The sequence below is a fragment of the Python bivittatus genome, unplaced genomic scaffold, assembly GCF_059951505.1.
Source record: "Python bivittatus isolate LINGU-HERP-01145 unplaced genomic scaffold, Pbiv_v1 ctg000350_np1212, whole genome shotgun sequence".
NCBI lineage: Eukaryota > Metazoa > Chordata > Lepidosauria > Squamata > Pythonidae > Python > Python bivittatus.
In genome coordinates, this window is record NW_028277074.1 from 19,199,889 (window position 1) to 19,222,114 (window position 22,226).

At 39.7% G+C, this 22,226-nt stretch overlaps 2 protein-coding genes across 2 annotated transcripts in view; one reads left to right on the forward strand and one right to left on the reverse strand.

Annotated features, from left to right (window-relative positions):
• Nucleotides 1-21,343, reverse strand: part of RCAN1 (regulator of calcineurin 1) — a 32,288-nt gene extending 10,945 nt beyond the window's left edge. Inside the window, exon 1 of the mRNA XM_007420178.4 lies at nucleotides 20,983-21,343. Coding sequence (XP_007420240.2) covers nucleotides 20,983-21,279 — 297 coding nt within the window. The 5' untranslated portion in view covers nucleotides 21,280-21,343. The remainder of the gene's footprint in view (nucleotides 1-20,982) is intronic.
• A 23-nt stretch (nucleotides 21,344-21,366) lies between these two features.
• The window catches only part of CLIC6 (CLIC family member 6), a 30,641-nt gene continuing 29,781 nt past the window's right edge, over nucleotides 21,367-22,226 (forward strand). The window contains exon 1 of the mRNA XM_088144664.1: nucleotides 21,367-21,504. The gene's annotated coding sequence lies outside the window, so the exon portion shown is untranslated. The remainder of the gene's footprint in view (nucleotides 21,505-22,226) is intronic.

Below are 22,226 nucleotides of genomic sequence, written 5' to 3' on the forward strand. Positions count from 1 at the left end.
TCATGTCTAGGTCTATCACCCCAACATTTTAACCACTACTTTCAATTACTGTTCCACACCCCTTTATTGTTGTAAAAAATAGTGGAATGTTTCACCTCCTTATAAATCCCATCATGTACTTCTGTGCAATTATTAAAAGGTGAAGACTTAACACTGTCAAAGGACTCAAATGCTCTCCATCATATGCAAGAAAGGTAACTTGAAATACTTGCATCCCATCAGCTCTAATTAAGGTCATGTTAAAGCTTTCAATACAGGATTTTGATTACTGATGTGAAATGGGTAGACAAATTCAAAATGTTCACCCATTTAAAAATAAGGCAAATGACTTTGTGTGAAGATCCTCTTTACAGGTAGTCCTCGACTTACAATGACAATTAGAACCAGAATTTCCGTCGCTAAGCCATGTGGTTGTAAAGCATGACCACATTGCTTAGTGATGGCAATCCCTACAGTCCCATTTGTCATCATTAACTGAATCCTACAGTTGTTAGGAGAGGTAACTTCCTGCCAGCTTCCCACAACCAAAGTCAATGGGGAAGCTGGCAGGAAGCTGCAAGTCACAGGATGGCAGGCAGGTAAATAGCTGCTGCCAGGTAGGGGAGGGAGTGAGGGGGTGCGTGGGGGTGCAGGGGAGGGTTGGGGACGGTGTGCAAGATGCACTGCATAGGTCAGGAAGGGTATGCATGGGTGCGCAAGAGGCACTGCATGGGTCAGGAAGGGTGTGCAGGGGTACACAAGAGGTGCTGCATGGGTCAGGGAAGGTATATGGCATGGTTGGGGAGGGTGTGTGGGGGTGCATGAGAAGTACTGTGTGGGTCAGGGAGGGTGTGCAGTGTAGGTTGGGGAAGGTACACGGGAGTGCATGAGTAGCCAACATGATGAGACCACCGAGGGGCTGGGGAGCATGTGCAGGTGGGGGAGACTTACCCCAGTGACTTGCGACCTTCGCTGTTGGCTTCCCATTTATTTTCTGGGGAAGTCAGCAGGGAAGGTTGCAAATGGTGATCACGTGATCGCGGGGTGCTTGGTAACCGGACATAAGTGCAAACGGGTTGCCAAATACCCAGAGTGCAGTCACATGACCTTGGGGGTGCTGGGATGGCTGTAACTCCATGGACCAATTGTAACCACCATTCATTCGGCATCATTGTAACTTTGAATGGTCGGTGAATGAATTGTCATAAATCAAGGGCAACCTGTAGTTGGTCACAAATGAATTTTGGCAAGTTGTCAATTATGCCTTCAGTGTATTTCATTTAAGTCTCTCATCTAGCCTAAGTTTTAGAGTCCACAATATAGCAGATTTTTGTTTTAATTCCTCTGAGGACGAGATTGATTGAAGGATAGATATTACCTTATTGAAGTACCAAATTTGCCTGTTGAAATTCAGGTCTGTTGATTCTGGAGGCACCTTTAGATAGATAAATCTTAGCATATTTGAAGATTAGGAAAAAGTTAAGAGTTTGTACTGAATGCCTTTGAATGTTTGTAAAACAAACCCTTTATTCTAAAAACAGTGATAACACATTTTTGTAATTTACTTTTGTCCTCCTTCATTTCTGATACTTATCTTCATAGGTTGTACTTGGAATCCAAACTTTCATGACATGTTAATTCATGTTTTTCATTTTCCATCCTTATTCCTGTTACTCAAGTTTACTTATGAAATCACAATCTTAAAGTGTACTTGATCAAGTAGACTGATTACAAGAATGAGCCTTATTAAAAGGAAAATGTTTCACACTTACAGATAACTGTTATTAAATATTATAAACCCTACCTAAGCTTTCTCTAGAAACATTTTAAAACTGAAATAGATACCACATCAAAATGACTTGCTTATTTTTATTATATTCAGCCTAAGCAAATATGTGTAACTTGAAATCTTACTCATCAGATTGTGATCCGTTAGCTAGTAGCTATTTCATTTTACTATCCTTGCAATTTTTTGCTGACAAGTCCTTTGATCTATTGTGGAGAAGAGCACATTTTGATTTTGAAGAAGGAAATTATTATTGGTGGAATCATGTGATACAGAATCTAGCTATTACTTTAAATTGTGTTTCATTAGACAGCCATAGCATGCTATTCTCAGAATTAAAGTAAGCTAAAACAATAATTTTAAAAATGAAAGAGAAAAGGAATTACTTTTAATTAATATTATCATGATATTGAATGTTTTGAGCCTTATTGCAAACATTAATTTGATTTGATGATTAAATTGAGCTTCCCTGCAAATGGCTAAAATAACCCAGGAAGCTAAGAAAATACTATTTATTCCCGCTCTCTATACCCATCCCAACGTATACAAACTCTATAGTTTGTGGAAGCTCCATTGGACCCAAGTTATTTCATGAACAGAATAGCACCTCTGGATCCAAATCCATGGTTCTGCATTTTCATTCCCTTTTCTACATATTACTATATGGAATATAAACAGGAAAGAAATGTAATTCAACCAAGTTGTCCCATGTAAGACTACCCAAATTAGTTTTATTGTCCTCAATATATAAAAAAACAAAATATACAGTCCACAAAAGATTTCAAACCTTTTTTGAAAGATAGATTATTTATGACTTTAACTGACCACTGCAGAGCTTCTCTTTCAAGCAGACAAAACCTTTGTGAAGGTCAAATATAAATCCAAGATGGTAAAAAAGAGAAGTACCATTTAGGCATTAATGTCTGCTAGGAAAAATGCATCAAATCACATGTATGAAGCACTGGGTATTAAAATGCAGAAAGATTCTGAACCTTAATCACAATGTGAAGTCCATTTGTGTTTCTGTAGTTGTGGAGTAGATTGTAAGATGTTTATTGGGAGACAATTTATAGATATGTAGATTTAATGACAAGATAATTCAAGATATCAAATCTTTTATATGAAAGGACAATTATGGAATATAGAGGGAGCAACACTTACCTTTTGAAGAATTGAGAATACAGCTTTAAAAAAAAAAACAGAGCCATGTACAATAATTAAAGAAAAAAATGTAACTTTTCATTGGCTCCTTTTATCCAGCCTTCTGTTCAACTTGGAGAAGAATAAATAAATAAATAAATAAATGAAGAGGACATACAGCTCAAGCTAGCTGTGAAAATCCAGCTATTATTTTAGTTTTCCTAAATTAATTTCTATATTTCTTTTAAAAACACACATATCGAAGGGATGCAGACACAGAAACATTTGAGTAAGATGAAAAAGCCCAAAGTTTAAAGTTGGTAAATCTATTAGACCCAATACTATTTAATGCCACTGCCCACTATACATGATTAACTGAGACTTTTCTAGGTGCAGAACAGATTTCAGGTTTCACAAGAACTATTAGAACAATTAAAATCATGGCTACTGCCCTTTGAAAATACATAAGCTAACAATCAACTGGTTTTGCTTTCCACGTTGCTCTAAACTCACGTCCCATTTGAAATCAGAAGAAAATTGTGATAACCTTTAAAGTTTTAAGTTTAATTTTTCATTATTTACTTTTTCAAGCCCTGAAATAAAGGCCTCTTCTCTGAATACTCTCAACCATAATAGTGTGGGTGATAGTGATAGTTTTTTTAGCATTGGCCCATCAACTGCCCTCTGCTCTCCCAAGAGGCTAGCCTTGTGCCTACTTTAATATATTTCAGAACTAGGCAAATATCTTTTTATTATTTCAGGTTTATAAGCGTTAAATTTTTACCATTCTGTGAATTTAGCATGCTCTTTCAGTAACATGAATAATATGCAAAAACTGAGTTGTAAGTATTTATGCATTAAAAGAATGTTGTCTTTTCTGGATTTCTTGGTTTTTTTTGTTTTTTGTTTTGGGTGGGGGGAAAGGTTTAAAAACCAAGAGCTATATATTTCATGGAAAAACACTGCAAATGATTCATGATAAGTTCCATTTGTTTTGGTGACCCAGCTCCTCCACAGCTCCATGAAGCAAGCAAGACTATTTCAGTTATTACAAAAGTATACTAGCCCTGAGAATTATTATAAGAAATCACAATCAACATCAAACCAATCTTTCACAATCTTTGTTGTTTTTGAAGAATTCTTGAAATAAAACAAATCTGCTGGAAATTGGCTTTATACAAATAACACAAAACTTAGCAGCATCTTATCAACTTAACCACACAAATACAATCATGTCCTTTTATTTAGTACTTTTATAACTTTCTTCTATCATGAAATTCAAGACAATCTACATGGGATTTTGAAGTGGTCTCCCATGTGATTACTTATCAAATCCAGATTGATTAGCTTCAGAAGGATGATGTATCATTACATTGTACTCTGGCATTTCTTTAATTTTCAGTTGTAAATTGATAGCTAAGTTTTTTTTCATTGCTATCTACATTTTTAAATTGATTTGTAAGCCACACTGAACAAATATATTTTAAAAAATCCAGCATATCAAATTAAACAACCACAAAAATACTTTTGCAAAAAAAAAAAAAAAAACCTAAATACAGTAAACTGACCTTTTAGCTCCTAGAAAAAAAGAGCTGGCAGTTCTATTGGAGGCTTCTACAGTTTCAAAGTGATTGTTGTTAAAATCCTTCATCTACACTACTGCTGTCTGTCTTGCCAAAAGATGGCATTAGCAGAACAGTCTACCAAATTAATCTTAGCAGTAAGCATAGATGGTCCTTGAGATATTAAATCAAGAGAAGCTTTGAAGATTAAAACCAGCACTGAGGACTGGGCCTGGAAGAAATAGTTAACTAGTATAACTAGCACATAACACCCTGAATTTTGTTCTGTACCAGTCCTTCCATTATACTTAAGAGCAATTCCAATAGAGGAAATAAAGCTAGGAACCTATTGTTACATGGATCACAATAGAAAATCCAAAATGAATGAGCCAAACATTTGGGGGAGGGGGGGGGGAGGACTTGACTCCAACCAGATTTTTCAAACTTAGCACCAGATCAGGAAATATTCACAGGATTTAATCTTACCAGAAGACATCACAGGTAGCAAACGTTCTCTGAACCACAATGGTTAAAAAACAAATATTAGTCTTCTTTAACACAATGTACTTAGTTCAAATCAAGGACTGATGTTCTTCACCAGAATCACCACTGGGGATTTATCATGGATTTAGTCCACTTACATGGATTAAATATAAACACTCTCTCATACAAACATGATTTCACCATAGAGAAAGATGCTTTTCAATAAAAAATTGATCTACAGTTTCATAATAATAAGATTGGAGTAGTTCCTTCAATTATCGCTTGAACTATTCCCCCAACATTCCTTACAATTGGTTAAGTTGATTAGGACTCCCAAAATAAAGTTCTGAAACATCTAGAGGCCACAGGTTTCCTACCTTTGATATAGATGTTAAACTGCAAAAGTAACAGCACAACGATGGCAAGCATGTAGTCATCAGAAGCTGAGCCTGACTCAAGGACACCTAATTAGGGAATTGCTGGGGAGAGGACAGAAGAAAATACTGACATGCACCAACCTTGGTCTACTCATCCCATCTGGATTTTGCTTCATCTGAAATCTGGAACAACTAAGGTATTCTGGGGTTTGGTAAACCCAAAATGATTTGGCAGAATGTCTGGCTGCAATTTGGTCCAGGTTTGAAACATTTTTTCTACTACATAAGCAACTTTACACCTAACTAATACTACTAAGTTAAATGGTACTATATATAACTCCCAGAGAGATGATAGCTTGTCCCCATATCAAATTCTATTGACAAATAACAGCAGATCCACTAGCAAGTTTTCTCTCACACAAAAGTGCCAGAATCATAAATACTAATAAGAAAAATTATGTAGATTTTAAAAACATACCTAAATGTGTATAATTAAATACAATTAAATAAAGTCACATTAATATAGCATGTCACCAGTTTTAAAAATTGCAATTAATTTTAATTAATTAATGTAAATAAAATCTCAGATTACACCTCCAGGTATTGCTAAATATAATTAAATAATTTGGTGAGCCATCAGAAAATTATAATCAATATTTTCAGAATGAAATAGGGGTCTTAAGAATATAGATGCTACTCCACATACAAGGTCCATGATGGAATGTCATCAGATAACCACAATACAGCCATGAAAAGTTGCTTGCATTTATATGTTGCCAGATATATTCTGCAGATATTATGCTAGTTATACAAGTAAAAAAAATGACACTCCTGAGTCTGTATGGATGGCTTTACAGATATTCCTGATCCAGAGCTCCCTAATTACTTGGATACATTCACAAAATTTGCCACAGATATACAAAAGCAGCCAAAGAACAAGAAATGCAACAAGAAGTATCTCTACATGCTGAAATAAGAAGAATCAATTTGAAGTTAACTTATCATTCCAAGCAAGTTTGCTTATAATAGTAAAATGCACACCAAACACTAACACAAAATAAATATCCCCTCCCATTTGTGACATCTGAACTATTTTTCTCCTTTACATACAGGCCAGAGAGGAATGTATTTGATCAGTATCTAATAATCATATGCTTAAGCTGTTACAAAAGAAGGTAGTCTGAGTATAGAATCTGCACTCTAGTATAAGATTAAATGTGGAGGGTTTTTGTGTGTGTGTGTGTGTGTGTGTGTGTGTGTGTACCTGTCTGCCTTTGAGTCAGTCCTGATTCTGGTGGCTAAATGAACAAATCCATGCATTTTTCTTGGCAAGATTTTTGGAAGTGGGTTGCCCCTGCCGCCTTCTTAGGGCTGAGAATGTGTGACTGGCCCAAAGCCACCCAGCTAGCTTTGTGCTCAAGACTGGACTAGAACTCATGATTTCCTATTTACTAGTCTGGTACCTTAACCACTACACCAAATTGGCTCTCTAGATGTGGAGTAGTAGGCCCATAACTTCAGATGCTTAAAAAAACAGCCTCAGAAACTTTTCATCTCGCATTCTTAAAAGGTTTCCACATAATTTTCCTAGGCTAAAAAACAAACAAACCCGTATGTGCTTTCCTTTACGTTCATAAAAGTTTCCTGTTTGAGGAAAAAAATAAGTATGGGAAGCTGTTACCAAGAATGGTTTTCTGGAAAATTATAATAAATTGAAACTTGGCCAATAACTTGTGAACAACCTTTTCTAACGTGTCACATGAATGGCATAATAATACTATGGAAAGTCTGTTTCCTCATAACAACGGAATTGCATATCACTTTCCGTACATGCTTTACATTATATGCCAGTTTCCAGTCACCCTGGAAATCTTCTCACAGAAACTCTTCTTTCTATGGAAAATCCATGAAGTCTTTAAGACCATCTGTTTGAGTTATAGATGCAGCTGTAATTCTACTTACAAATTCTCCAAAGTAATTAACCAGACACTGGATTATTCCCATCATTGTAGCTATTCTTTATTAATATTTAAAATATTTCCATTACTTATTCTGAATTTTTGTGGTACTGTATATATGTTTTGCTTTTTATATATTGAGATTTACAATCAACACCTTGAATTGCAACTAGCAGCTGACTGGCAGCCAATGCAGTTGTGCTGAAGAAGCACAATCATTGTTGGGGATATTGGAACACATCCATCATTTCCTGGGCCACCATTTTGTAATTTGCAAGGAGGCTTTGGTAGCTCTGCGCAGAGGACATTACAGCAATCCAAAAAGGAGGCGACTAAAGGCATGAGTGATTATGAATAGTGCCTTCCAATCCAGGAATAGTCCCAATGGATGTAAACAATATATTGAAAGAAGCGAATGCCTATTGCATGTTTGCACTGGCTAACAGTTATAAACATAATTTTTTAAACAGTAAACACATCTCTGACATATTTTGATAAAAGGATCAAATAGGCTCCACTGTTTCACTAACACCACAGCTGTGTTGGAACGTAATGTAATCCATTGTTTAATGCAGGGATGGGCAGTCTGTGGCCCTTCAGACCTTGTTAACTCCTTGGCAGTTTGAGGATGAGGGGTGATTGGCACTGAAGTCTAACAACAACTGGAGAACACATTGCACTTCCCTGGCTTGAGAATGAGAATCAGCATGGCTCTCCCATCTGCTTTCATTTATAAAGATAAATTAGTGTAGCATTTTGTTCAGATTAACTGAAACAAATTAGTTTCATAAATGATGGTGTACCAAGAACTTGTTTCAATTCATTACACTTTGCTTGAATAGAAAAATTTGCCTTATTCCCTAAACTTTATGTGAAGGGTGAGTAATATATGAAGGGTTGGGACTCTAACCTGGCTTCCTGATATTCTAGAGGTCATTCAGTGATGCTACGATATTACTGGAATGGGTGGGCAAAATTTTATTCAGCCTATTTTTTTCCAGGATGGAATGGGAATGGGAGGCCTTCATGAGAAAACCATTTCCTTCCTCAATCTTAAACCCACCTCTCCTAACAAAAAACAACAACTGGAAGTTGTACTGAAGAAATATGTTCATTGTGCTGTAAAATCTCTACGGCACAATACAATTGGGGTATTGCAGGATTACAGGTTGCCTGCCTCAGTATTATGTATTTCCAGTTTCACTGTGGGCAGATGCAAAAGACCATAGCCCTCCAGGTCCCACACAGCAGCTCTAAGAATTGGTTCCACATGAGATGGTGAGTGTAGCTACCATTGTTTCTTGCCTGAAGAATGAGGTGAAAAAAAGAAGAGCCAGCGTGGTACAGTGGTTAAGGTACTGGACTGGCACCGGGGAGACCCAGGTTCAAGTCTACCTCAGCCATGGAAACTCACTGAATGACTTTGAGCCAGTCAAATCTCTCTTAACCTACAGGTTTGTTACTGTGGAGGGAGTGTGACTCCCAAACTCCTGAGCGAATAATGGGATATAAATCTAACACATATATATATATAAATAAATAATTTCCCTTCTAAATTTCTGAGTAAAATTCTGAGTGAATTTCTTAGTATTCAGATACTAAGCTGGTAGCTATAGGTGAACAGAAATTCATCTATGTGAATTTCCACATAGGTGAATGCTCCATGAATTCAAGTGAACGGGCCATGTAAAGGAAAGATCAGTCTTTCCTTTTGTTACCCACCTGCAGTTTTTGTGCTAGCTGCAGAGAATGTAGTCTTTTTCTTACATCCATGATATAAAAACACTGTGCATTAATTTGTTTGGCTTCCACGATTCTCTGTAATGGAAGATTTTTTTTAAATTAGCTTGTAAAAAGGTAACTAGCTTATACTAGTATGCCCATTACAAGTGGACCAGCATAAATATCAAGCCTCCTAGGCCTTTCATGCACTAATATTTCTTAAAACAGGCTAACGTTATAAATAATAAAGCAGAAATAACTTGTTTAGATTTATTTACATCACTAATTAATTCAGCAGTAGCACCCTGGCACCTAGCCAAACTCGGGTTATTTCAAAAACCAAGACTGTACCTAGGTAGCACTTGGATGAAAGATAATGAGGCAGTCCTGATTTGGAGTGTGTGTGTGTGTGTGTGTGTGTGTGTGTGTATTCCCAATAAAAGGTAGAAAGGGGAGGGCAAATCCCCTCTGTACTGTTGCCAAGAAAACTACGTGGATCTATCCATAAAGTCAGTAGGAGCTGAGGTCAACTCTAGGGAAGCTTTACCTTTTTAAATGTACTCATCATTTTTGTTACATCCTACATTTCCATTTATAATATCAAAAAATAATAAATACAAATTAAAACAGTGATTCAGTCTATAGCGTACATGATGAACAGAATAACGTAACAGGGTAGAGTTCAAGGGCTACCACCCACCGGAGAAGACCGCACCTCTTGTTATTATACAAATATTGTGCATGTGTGCCTTAGCAAATATTGGCCCTTCTTTAACAAACATTTCAAAAGCTGCATAAATAACATTTCTGACAGTTTCTTGGATATTTTTGATATTGCTTCCACAAGTCTAATTACTGTTAACATAAAATGTTTTTATCTCAGCACTAATATATAGTAAGCTTGTAGTACAGAAACTTATTGGTATGTTCTGTGGGTTCAATCCAGCATAATTATTGTGGGCTGGATAACAGTTCTCTTATTTGCATAGTTTAACAAATAGTTTCAGCAGCATAAAGGAATTCAGTCTTAATCTCAGTTGTTTCAGTAATTCTTTCCCATTTTTTTGATGTAAGAACAATTATTCATGTAATAAGTTATATTCTATTATTTCATTTTCTCCACTTTGGTTCTTTATCCAGATGTGTACATTTTGTTTAAACTACCCAATGTTTTTCCCTCATTAATAGAAAATACAAAAAAAATTGCTAGGATCATTTTTAACATACACATTTTTATTTTAGATCCCTTTAATTACAAATGTTAAGGAACTAGAAATAAAATTACAGAGTTTTTGTGACTACTGCCATTTTTCTAACTGGACAGAAATGAATTTAAAACATAAAAGATTATTTCGCTACAAAAAATATAGTTTATTATTTTAGATTTCCAAATGACAGTCACAAATAACTAAAAAAATAATACAAACCTATGAGAGCCTCTAATAAAGGAATATTTATATTCCAAATACACTGCACTGCCTTAAAATTAGATTTTCAGAAGATACCATCATGATGCACAGAATCCATTATCAATATAAATATACTGGAACTCATTTCACATAAATTTACTAAATTATTTTTTAAAGAATTAAACTTTTATCTAATTTACTATTTTTTTTTCAAATTCTGCTCTATATTTTCCCATAGAAATGGAGCAAGAGATAAACATCCAATTCTATAGTTTCTCAATTACAACATCAAGATCAAATTTTGAAGCTTGCATCATTGCTACCAGAGTCAGTGCCAGTCATGGCAGAAGTGCTCCAAGTGATCCTGTATCCATTCCCAGACCATAAAGCCGCCTTCTCATACTATCATAGCTGCTAATCTTAGGTTTACAGTTGATGTCTACTTCTAAAGCAAATGTACAAGTGCAATACTTATTTCATAAAACAAACAACAAAAAGAAGCAGTGCTTTATTTTCAGTCAATTCCAAGTTGGTTCTTGTTGAACTCTGTCTTCTATTGATATGTCTATATTCAGATTGCATTTACCATTATAATTTAGTGTTGTGTACTAAATTATAATGATAAATGATAGGAGCCTTTCATGACTTGCTATGTTTGCATGTTCTCCCTTCTCTTCCTCTGTGACTGGGAGAAGATACAATCTGAATTGTTTTGTTTTAGCTGATTCCTAATTTCTCATCTGCCAACCAAGAATTGTTTGAAAGAAATAATTCAATTATTAAATAAATACACTTCACAGCCAATTGTTTTTCTGGCTCCTTTAACATTTTAACACAAATCTGCTAAAGTAGAACTAAATCTGGTTTCTTTCTCTGGCTATACAGGAAAAGAGAGTTTGAACCTGGCACGCCTAGATGCATTTTTTGCTCATTTATACACTGTTAAATTCTGGCTTATCTTTATGTATAAATCAGCTGGGTCACTGATGCCACATTGGGTAAATTTTAAAACCTACTAGGATCCTTTACCAGAGGCCTGGGAGTTTAAGGGTTCTGCACAGTATCTTAGCTGTTCCTAGCACTGCACTCTTCTGGACAGAAAGCTCTGATGTTGTTCCTGGGATCTGTTGGAGCCACTCTCCCAGCTTAGGAGTCACAGGCCTGAGTGCTCCTATACCACTGGGACCACTCTGACCTTTACTTTCCACATCCTCTCTAGTTACTTCTTCAGGCCCTGGTACTTTGCCAGCTTCTTATACTCCTTTTTTCCTGATGTTGCTGTCACTTGGCACTGCTACATCTATCACCACTGTCTTCTGGTCCTTGTCTACTACCATGATGTCTGGTTGAATGGCCAGTATCTGCCTGCCCATCTGGATCTGGAAGTCCCACAGGATCTTAGCCATTATTCTCCACAACCTTCTGTGGAATTTCCCATCTGGACTTGGGAGAGTCTAGCCCATACACTGTGCAGATGTTCCTGTACACAATGCCAGCTACTTGCTTGTATGCTGTTCCTGCCTGCATCTTATACCTTGCCACTATGTGTTGGACTGTCTCTAAGGCCTCTCTGCACAGTCTGCACCCTGGGTCCTGTCTAGTGTGGTAGACCCCTGCTTCTATGGATCTGGTGCTTAGCACCTGTTCTTGTGCTGCTATGATCAGTGCCTCATTGCTGTCTTTTAGTCCAGCCCTTTCTAGCCACTGGTAGGATTTCCCAATGTCAGCCACCTCAGCTATCTGTTGATGGTACATCCCATGCAGGGGCTTGTCTTGACATGGCACTTCCTCTACTTGAACTTCCTGCCATGTCTGCTGCTGCTGCCTCAGGAATTCTCTCAGCAGCTCACCTGTGGGTGCCATCTTACTGATGTACTCTTGGATGCTCTGGGTTTTATCCAGGACAGTGGCTCTGGCACTCACCAGATCCCACCCACCCCCTTTCCGGCTGGTGTACAGTCTCTGGGTGTTGGACTTGGGGTGGAAACCTCCATACATTGTGAGGAGCTTCTGGGTCTTCACTTCGGCAGCCTCCATGTCCTCCTTTCGCCAGCTCACTATACTGGCAGGGTATCTGATGACTGGCAGGGCATATGTGTTGATGGTGTGGATCTTGTTCTTCCCATTGAGCTGGCTCTTCAGGACTTGTCATATCCTTTGGTGGTACTTGGATGTTGCTGTCTTCCTTGCCTCCTCCTCATGATTCTTGTAGCTGGTCTGTATGTCTGCTATGTGGCCTGCTGGTAATTCCACCCCATCAGTCTTAACTATCTTCCCTCTCTTTATTACCATCCGGCCACACTTCTCCAGTCCAAATGATATCCCAATGTCCTCACTGTAGATCCATGTCAGGTGGATCAGCGAGTTGATGTCTTGTTCACTCTTAGCATACAACTTGATGTCATCCATGAAAAGGAGCTGGTTGATTCTAGTTCCACTCTTGAACTTGTATCCATGCCCAGTCCTTGTGATTACCTGGATGAAGGAGTTGAAGCCTATGCAGAACAGCAGTGGGGACAGTGCGTCACCTTGGTATATGCTGCACTTGATGGCCACTTGTGTGAGCTGTCTTGAGTTGACTTCCAGTGTTGTCCTCCACAGTCCCACTGAGTTCTTGAGGAAGGCCCTTAGTGCCCTGTTGACTTTGTACAGTGCCAGGGATTCACAGATCCATGTGTGTGGCATTGAGTCATAGGCTTTCCAGTAGTCAATCCAGGCTGTGCTCAGATTGGTCTGTCTAGACCTTGAGTCTTGGGCGACTGCTCTATCTATAAGCAACTGGTATTCTGAGCCTCTGGTGTTGTTCCCAATGCCCTTCTGAGCTGTGCTCATGTACTGGCCCATATGGTCCTGTAGCCTGGCAGCTATGATCCCTGATAGGACTTTCCATATTGTGGGGAGGCAGGTTATTGGTTGGTGGCTGGATGGTGTTATTCCCTTGCAGGGGTCTCTCATCATCAGCACTGTCCTTTCTTGTGTTAGCCAGTCTGGGTGGGAGCCTGCTGCTAGCAGCTGGTTCACCTGTGCTGCTAGGCATTCATGCACTGCTGTTAGTTTCTTCAGCCAGTAGGTGTGGATCATGCCCGGACCAGGTGCTTTCGAGCTCTTCACATTCTTGGCCCACTGTGGGATGTCTGCTACTGTGATAGTGACTGGTTCCTGTTCTGGGAGACTGCTGTGGTCTGTTCTCACATCCTGCAGCCACTTTGCACTTGTGTTATGTGTCTTCTCTTTCTTCCATACGTTTTCCAGTACTGTTCAGTTTCTGCGATTGGTGGCTCTGCTGTTACTGTGTTGTTGCGCTGCAGTTGGGAGTACACCTTGGATAGTTCTTTGGAGAACAGGGCATTTATCTTCTTGGCATCTGTTTCTCTAGTGTATCTCCTTAGTCTGATAGCCAGTGCTGTAAGCCTTTGTTTAGCAGTCTCTAAGGCTTCAGATCGAGTCAGGCCCTTGTATTTTTTCAGTAGCTGAGTCTCTTATTCTTAATCTCCACACCATTCCACCAATTTCACCAGCTGACTAACTTCTCTCTTAGTTGCCTTGATCTTAGCCTCCAACCTCATTTTCCGGGGGGGGGGGTTATTACTGCTGTTCTTCTTGATCGTGTAGCCAAGCATCTTCAGGACTATAGTGGCTGTAGCATATACCAGTTCATTGGTTTGCGTTATGGTGGTAGTAAGGATTGTTGTGAGGGCTTAATTGGCATCTTCTAGCATACTATCTGATGGTACTTCTCCACTGAGCCTTGGTAATCAGTCTCGAGGGTTGACCACAGCTAGTTTATCCATGACCCTATGCCTAATATCAGCTGCTGTGTTCTGTAATGGAGGGGGTGGCAGTGATGTTCTAGCTTCAGGTGATGGCTACACATCCAATCATTCTTCTGGGTCTTCTTGAGTCTGGGATGTAATGTGTAGTTGGTCTATCTCAAGTTGTGAGAGCAGCTTCCTCTTCACTATGTTGAAGTGTTGGTAACTAGCTATTTCTCAGTGCGGATGAGGGTCTTCTGTCTATCCATATTTCCCTCATATGTTTCATATATCCCCTCTCATTAGGTGTACTGTTATAGTAGCATTCCATCAATTCCAGATTCTCTTGTCTCGTCCATGTATGGTATGTTCCAGTAGCCCACTTACTGTCAGATTGTCCTGGTTCCCCAACATCTGATGTGGACCTTGTTAATCCAGGTGATGTCTGAGCCAACATGACTCTGTTAGTTTGTGTCACTGTCATATCTGAAGTAGGCAGGTGAAATGTTAGGGCGTCTTTCCCCAAGGACCCCTACTGGTAAGGTAGGTACCAGTCAGTATTTGAACCCGGTCTCCCATGTCAAAGGGTGGTGCTCTAACCACTATGCTATCCAGCTGCTCCAATACACACACACACACACACACACACACACTTTTGTGTGTTTGTCTGTGTCTGAGTATGTATATATGCATATATATTTCTAACCCAAGTTAGCCAAGTAAATATTTGTAGAAAATAAGTTAAATTACTTCTAAGTAGAATTAAATTACTTTTAACTAGAATTCAGTATGAAAGATCTGTTATTTAAACAGTTTGGTGTGCATTCAGTAACTTTTCTGCTTCTTATTTGTGCCACAGAACTTTTAATACTGTATTCTTCTTAGAGACTTTAATTTTTTTAATAAGTTTTTCTTCCCTATTTGCCATTCCAGAAAATACTAGTTATAATCTCATTCTTTTATGTGTAGTACTGCCATTAAAAAAAAAGTAAACTGTTATTATATGGCACTTATTCTATTAAGTGCCATTAAAGGAATGTCTCCCTAGAGAGCAGAGCTTCACTGTACCCACTAACTACACATTGATCTTTATCATGTTATATGATACTTCAAAGAATGGAGACTAGCTGGTACAAAGAAATAAGTGGAATAATCTTCTTACAACTTCAAATGGAAACTTAGAATCATAAAAAATGCAAAGCTATAAATAACTTGTTTCCTTAAGCAAAAGCAAGAATCCAAAGTATGTTAATGATACTTGGGAGAATTTCCTCAGATTTCCTCACATATCCCTTTCCCCTCTATACAAGAAAATTGGGGTATATAAAAGTAAGTGAGAAGACGAACCTAGCAGACAGATTAGTTTGGAAGAAAAGGTTTTAGTTACAAAGGAGGGAAAGATTTTAATTACAAAGCAGTTGACTTAAAATGAACATATTTTCACTTTCCACTCATTATTTCCCTGTAATATTCCCAAACTGCTAATATTTTAATTATAATTTGAAAATATTTTTGCAAGACACTTGTCAGAAACTATATTTTTAAACATTTACTTACTCAGACTTATAGACTTCTGAAGTACTGAGTCCCTGAGCAGCTAACAATTTCCCAATACAAGTTTAAAACACCATACGATTAAAATTAGGATTAAAACAATAATCAAATAAAAGCCAGACTCATTCTCCTCCACAGCTCAAACACCCATTACTTCCCCAAAGGCTTTACAGGAGAGAGAGATCTTATCTACAACCTCTGAAATGCTGATAGGGATGAGGCCATCCTTGTCTTTGAGGGTAAACCGTACCACAGGAAGGGAGCCACTACCAAGAAGGCTTATCTCCAAGGCTCCCTCTTGCCAACTTTCCCTGGGGCAGCACCTGTAAGATGTGCTATTATTTCTCACTGGATGGATAGAATTTATTTATTTATTAAATTTATATGGCTGCCCATCTCATGAAAAGTACCTCTTTCATAGAAATCCATGAACTAGGCAGGTTCATAGATTGCTATCATCTTTAACTGAACCTAGAAGTCAACCAGTAAACAATGGTGCTCTCACAAAAGCGGTATCATATGGGTAAATGGACAGAACCAATCACCACAGAGGCTGCCATATTTGCGCCTGCTGTAGATTCTTAATGGTTTTCAAGGGCTCCATGTTGAGCAAATTACTCTTGTCACGATGTGAAGTGACGGCCTATGTCTACTGTAATAATAAACAAGGCTTCTTGCTTTGGGAAGGGCTGCAATTAGCACAAAAGCTGAAGTTGTGAAGGAGCCACGAGACCAAGAGAATCCCCAAATTGTGAGTCTACCCTCTAGGTGGGTTCACCACCCTGACAAGAGCCACTTCTGAATCGATACCCACTCTGTTTTGCTGGGATTAACTTTACACGCTTTTTCTCCATCCAAACCCTGAAAGCCAGGTACTGAGGCAAGACTTTGGCTGCATCTCCTGCTTGGCAATGGTGGAAATGTATACCTGGGTATCATCTGCATACTGATAATATCTCATTCTGAACTGAAGCATGACCTTCCCCAACAGTTTCGCAGAGATGTTTCACAGCAAGGGGAAGAGAATGAACTGTGTGGCACCCCATAGTGGAATCCCCAAGATCTTGACCTGTCCTTCCCCCAAAACCGCTGACGAGAACCACCTGCAGCAATGCAGTACCTCCAGTCCCAATTCTCACAGATAGCTGAGAAAGATACCATGGTTGCTGATATCAAAGGATGCTGGGAGATCCAGCATGTTCAGGATTGCCTCACATCAGCTCCACAGATAGACCAGATCAGGAAATCAACTCCACAGGAAAGCTAAAATTACTTTTATTGAGAGTGGCTACAATAACAGAATCTTGCAAGCCTGATTGTGCTGCACCTCTGCTCCCTTCTTATACTCCTGTGAATTTCATTTCATCTCATTGTGATCCCCTTCTGAATACTTTGTCTGTTGTGGATTTAAGATATATCTCCCCTCACTGTTTCAGTAACAGAGCTTGCACATCTCTGTCAACGTCATCTTCATTACTGAATAAAATGAGTGTGGAAAAGTATTGGTATTCTGCCTCTATTACTACCTCTGTGGAGGCTGGAAGCAAAGCTCATAGCTATGTCCAGTAATATACATGTTTTGTTTTCTGTCAGCATCAGGTCTCTCTTCTATCATTTCATCTCATTAAGTCAAGTCAATCTCTGGATGTGCAAACAATGAGAGCCCATCCAGTTTTGCAAAGAGGAATACCACCCCATTATCCATCCAGTTTTGGTACGACAGGCCAGGTGTGCCCTCTCATCTGTAATTACATCATGGATGAGGGTAGCTTTATTTTAGGTAGACCTGGCATTAAATAGCACCAGCCACAGCCCAAGACTCCAAATGGGCACCTGGTACTTTTGACAAGGCTGTGAGGTCAGAAACGTCAAATGTCAACATTGCTTCCCCAGCAATGGCTTACCCCATGCCTCCACCATATTATTTATTTGTTATTTCCCTCTGCCCTTTACCATCTCAGTTCTCAATTCTATTCCTCTCCATTCCACTGTCTTCAACCACTATAGTCCCATACCCTCTAGGGCACATGCCAGGGTACACTTCAAACAGTCCCTCAGCATCCACTGCACCACATACCCAACTCCTCCTACCTGTTGTCACCACCTTCCATATTTCTTTTCCCTGCCTGTTAACTCTGCTTTTCCTTATGTTTAAAGAGAGCAAGGTTCCTGTGTATTCTCACTCTAGGCAAAAGCATACTACAGCCATTCCTGATTCCTCACCTGATGTAATGGCTGTTCCAATTCCGCTTCCAATCCTTCTTTAAAATCCCTTCAAATCTGACTGTGGCAATCCAATCTGCTTTCCAACATCCATCCAAAGTAATGCTTTGGATGTAAAAAAAACCCCTCAAAACCCTCAGGACTGGGCTGGTCCAAACCCATCTCAGTCATTCCCTGACAAATAAATGGCACATGACTCCTCTCAATATCTATAATCCAGTTCTTCAAGTCAAATGGCTGCTCATTTTCACTCTTGAGGCTTAGATTTGATAGTAGCTAACTCATAGCTCCAGCTGGTGGCAGTCTGTCCAAACATGGCATTTGCCATAACACTAGGTGCTCAAGAGGCCATGATCCTGGATCATCCATGCCAGATCTGCTACCCATGGAGACATGGCACCATAGAACATACCTGCCACAGCCTCTGTTCCAGTCATTCTGCTCACAAGCACCTATAAGACCCACAGGGCTCCCCACTTGATCAGATTCCCGACCTCTCTCTCATTCTCATGCTATATTCCATTGCTACCTCTTCCCATACTTCTTACAACTCCTGTGCTGACCATCATACCACACACCACCAAAGACTCTAAGAAGCATTCATTTTACTTCCATTTTCACTTCTTAGTTTCTCTTTCATTCTTGCTTCTAGAACAACCCCCCCCCCCCTGTACAGTGCTATAAACAGCCATTGTATGGCTAAATAATATTTTCCAGGTTAGCTGAGAGCTTCTGCTATTGGGTGTGTTAATTTTTTTAAATAAATAAATAAACAAACATATTAGAACAGTTCTGAAAGCTGAATAAATGCCCATTTTCTTCTTCTTTGAATAAATGATTATAGATATACATGGTAAGTTAACTGGTAATTATTTTTGAGGGTTAGACGTTCCTGTAAAATAATTTGCAAGGAAAGCAAATATTCTGCTAAGTAGATTTTCAAGTTTTATAAAAACTGGGTTTTTAAAGCAACTTCTTTCGAAGAAAATTTATAAAACAAGTGGTGTTATTTCACCCTCTTGTGGTAGATCCAGGCATGATTTCATTTTCAAATTTTGAACAGCATGGGACTGTTAACAACACATAGCATTTCTGTACTGTGGCTTATTTAAGGAATCCAAGCTTTTTATATGCTTTAATTAGGAAGGAAAGAACCACAAAAAGAGTTTATTTGCTCAGAGCAATTTTAAGTAAGTTCTTAAAATCATACCCTTCTAAGCTGTATAGTAAGCTGTTTCAAAGTAATTTGGGAGACTAAAATATTCCATTAGTTTAGAACAAACCTCTTCAGAACAACCTCACTGGTAAGAAGCATGAAGTGGTATGCTGAAAGGGCAGGAAATGCAAGAAACTGACTCCCCCCCCCTTTTTCTCCTCACTGATCTTTGCCTGCAATCGAAGTGTATGATCATAGGGCCTTTAAAGGGAACAAAAGATCTTTGATTCACACGGATCCAAGGCCATTTTTACTTTGCTGCATAAGTGCTATTTGCAGAGTTCTGCAACCAACAAAATATTGCCAGCAATGGGTCTTTTAATTCTGAATGGAAGGGGGAGATGATGACTGTTCCATACCATTCTAATTTTCTCTAGTCACTGCATCTGAGAGTTACGGCTATTCTGTTCAGGTAAACTCCTGAGCAAATTTACCTGGAATAAAGCTAATGAGTCTTATTTTAAAATGTTTATGGATTGAATTATGCATACACGTATTTTCTATTCTACCAAAAGGATGCAGGCATGATCAGGTAATTTCTTAAAGTGTTCATGAGTCACTGTACAATACTGTAAAAGAAGTGGCTTGCCAAATTAGATGGAAAATTTTCTAATCTGGGAGCAGGACTGTCAGCAGTGCTATAGGGCAAAAAAGTGTATAAAAGCACACTAGCTTTATACATTCAGACAGCAAATGCCAGCAGATAATGAATTGACAGACAAAAGTTGCTTAAATGGTAAAGCAAGGCAAAAGTAGCCTTACTTAGAATGTTGAACTTCTTTTTTTGACACATTGCAGTAGTACATCACAGGGGCATACCATCGTGAATAGTTTTGGACTGGTAACTAATGGTTTAGTGAGGGGCCATACCATTTAACAGTGGTGATATTATCCAAAAAAGTGCAACGTGAAAGAGATTATTTTGATACTAAACAGCATATATTTATTTGGCCAATAACTGCTCCACTGTATTCTCCCTCCCCTATAGCACTATCTGTAAAAGTAGCAATGTAGCACATCCAACAGTGGTCAGCACAACATTAATTTCCAATTACCAGTGAGGTGAGAGCCAATCTATATCTTTCCGATGCAACATAACAAATTGTCAACTCACCTACTAGAATCTTTGACCTAGTTGGAAAAATTAAACATACAAGAGATGATAATACATGCATTTCCTCCAAGAAGGAATTCCAAGATGAGAAGGCTCAAAGGCTTCTTTGTTACATTATGCTGCCATACCATTCTGAGCATCCTATTTTGCTCAGCTGTTTTCCCTTCCTAACTATGTGAAGAGTCAAAAGATTCTTATCCAACTCAGTGTGTAAGATGTTCTTGGGTGCTCACCATCCATGCAGCATGAGCAGCTGACATCTAAACCAACCAAACTGTTGCCTTAAGAATGCGCAAGTAAGAATTTCAGGCGTCCTTGGCACACTTCTTTCTCCGAAGGGCATGCACGCTCCCGTAAAGAATATTCACAACACGAAAAAGACCCTTTCGGCTGCTAACCCTCATTTCACAGTGCTGTGTTCCTGGTCCACGGCAGTAGCTCTACTGCCTTCCACACGTTCACCTCCTCCGGAGCCATCTACAGCGGCAGATGGCTTTCCTGGACGGCGGTCAGGCCTGCCTTTCGGCCGCTTTCTCGAAGCCATGATCTTCCTCTCTGCCTGGTCTGTCAGTTCACTCGCGGGCATAAACAGACACCCTGCAACATGCGCATACACACGACCATCCATCCACCGCCGCACTCGAAAGTGAGGCAGCTTCTCCTCCCCACCTTTTCCCACCCGCTTGCCTGCCCGTCGGTTCACCCACCCTGCACGGGCCATCGGCGAAGAAGACGGCCAACGGCAGGTTGCAGGCGATCAGCGCGGTGGGCAGATCGTGCAGCGAGACCGTCTCCATGTCGACGAAGTTCCAGTCCGAATCGAGCTCCACGGCCGCTTCCACCTCCTGCTTCGCCGCCTTTTCGTCGCCTCCTGGCTGTGTATCGGCAACGGCCGCTGCTGCCTCTGCGTCTCCTGCAGTTGCCGCAGCCCTCTCTTCGCTTTCGCCGCCTTCTTCCTCGTTCGGCTTCCCCTGCTCTTTCCAGCCGCCCCCCCGGTCCTCCATGCCGAGGGGAGGGGAGGAGCCGGTGGGTGGCAACAAACGCACTCGGGCTGGGCCCGGCCGAGGTAGGAAGAAGCAGGGATTATCGTCGCCGTCGCCGCCCTCCCGAAGTTAACCCTCTCAGAGGGGCGGCACGTCAAGGCCCGTCCCGAGCCAATTAAATTCCTCGGCTCCAGTTCAACAGGTGACCTATCGTGAGGCGTCTCGACTCCCCAGCAACCATTTTAGGTGAGGGCACTGCCCGCTTTGCTTCTCCGCCTCTTTCTCGGCCCCCTGCTTCGCAAAGAGTCTAGAACCTCCCTCTGCTTTCATTGTGTAGAAGCAGTAATTACGAGACCCGAAGGCTTTTTCAGATGAATGGGAAAGACATTTTCTACCTTTGTAGGCCATATTACTGAGGCTTAAGGCTCCATTTAAATTATTTATCTGGTTCTTAACCTGATGAAACTGAGACGGCCCTTCAAACATTTTATATAGACTGTAACACTGTTTTCACAGCGTTGGTTGTTGCCTGAAAATACCCCTATAAAGATGCAAATCTTTCTTGGGGTGCTGTATATTAAGTTCACTGCAACAGCTTTTTTGTTTCTTGTTTTGACGTAGAGATGCTCAGCATGATTAGATTGCAATCCTTATCCTCTCTCATTTGGAAGCAAATGCTTAACACAAAGAGGATAGTAATAAGAGTCTCCTCTAAGTTGTGGTTGACACATTTATATCTTACCTTCTTTGCATCTCCCTTCATTGTATTTCCACAACAGTAGCTTTGTGAGGTATGTTAGAGCTAAGAGAAAGACGGATCCATACCTGGCCAGTGAGTTTCTATGGCAGAGGGTGGATTTGAACCTGGGTCTCCCTGGTCATAGTCTAAACCACAACTACTGTATCACAGTTTCTATGACTATCAGAAGGGTAGGGAGAAGGCAGTAATGGCTGTTGGTTTGAATAGC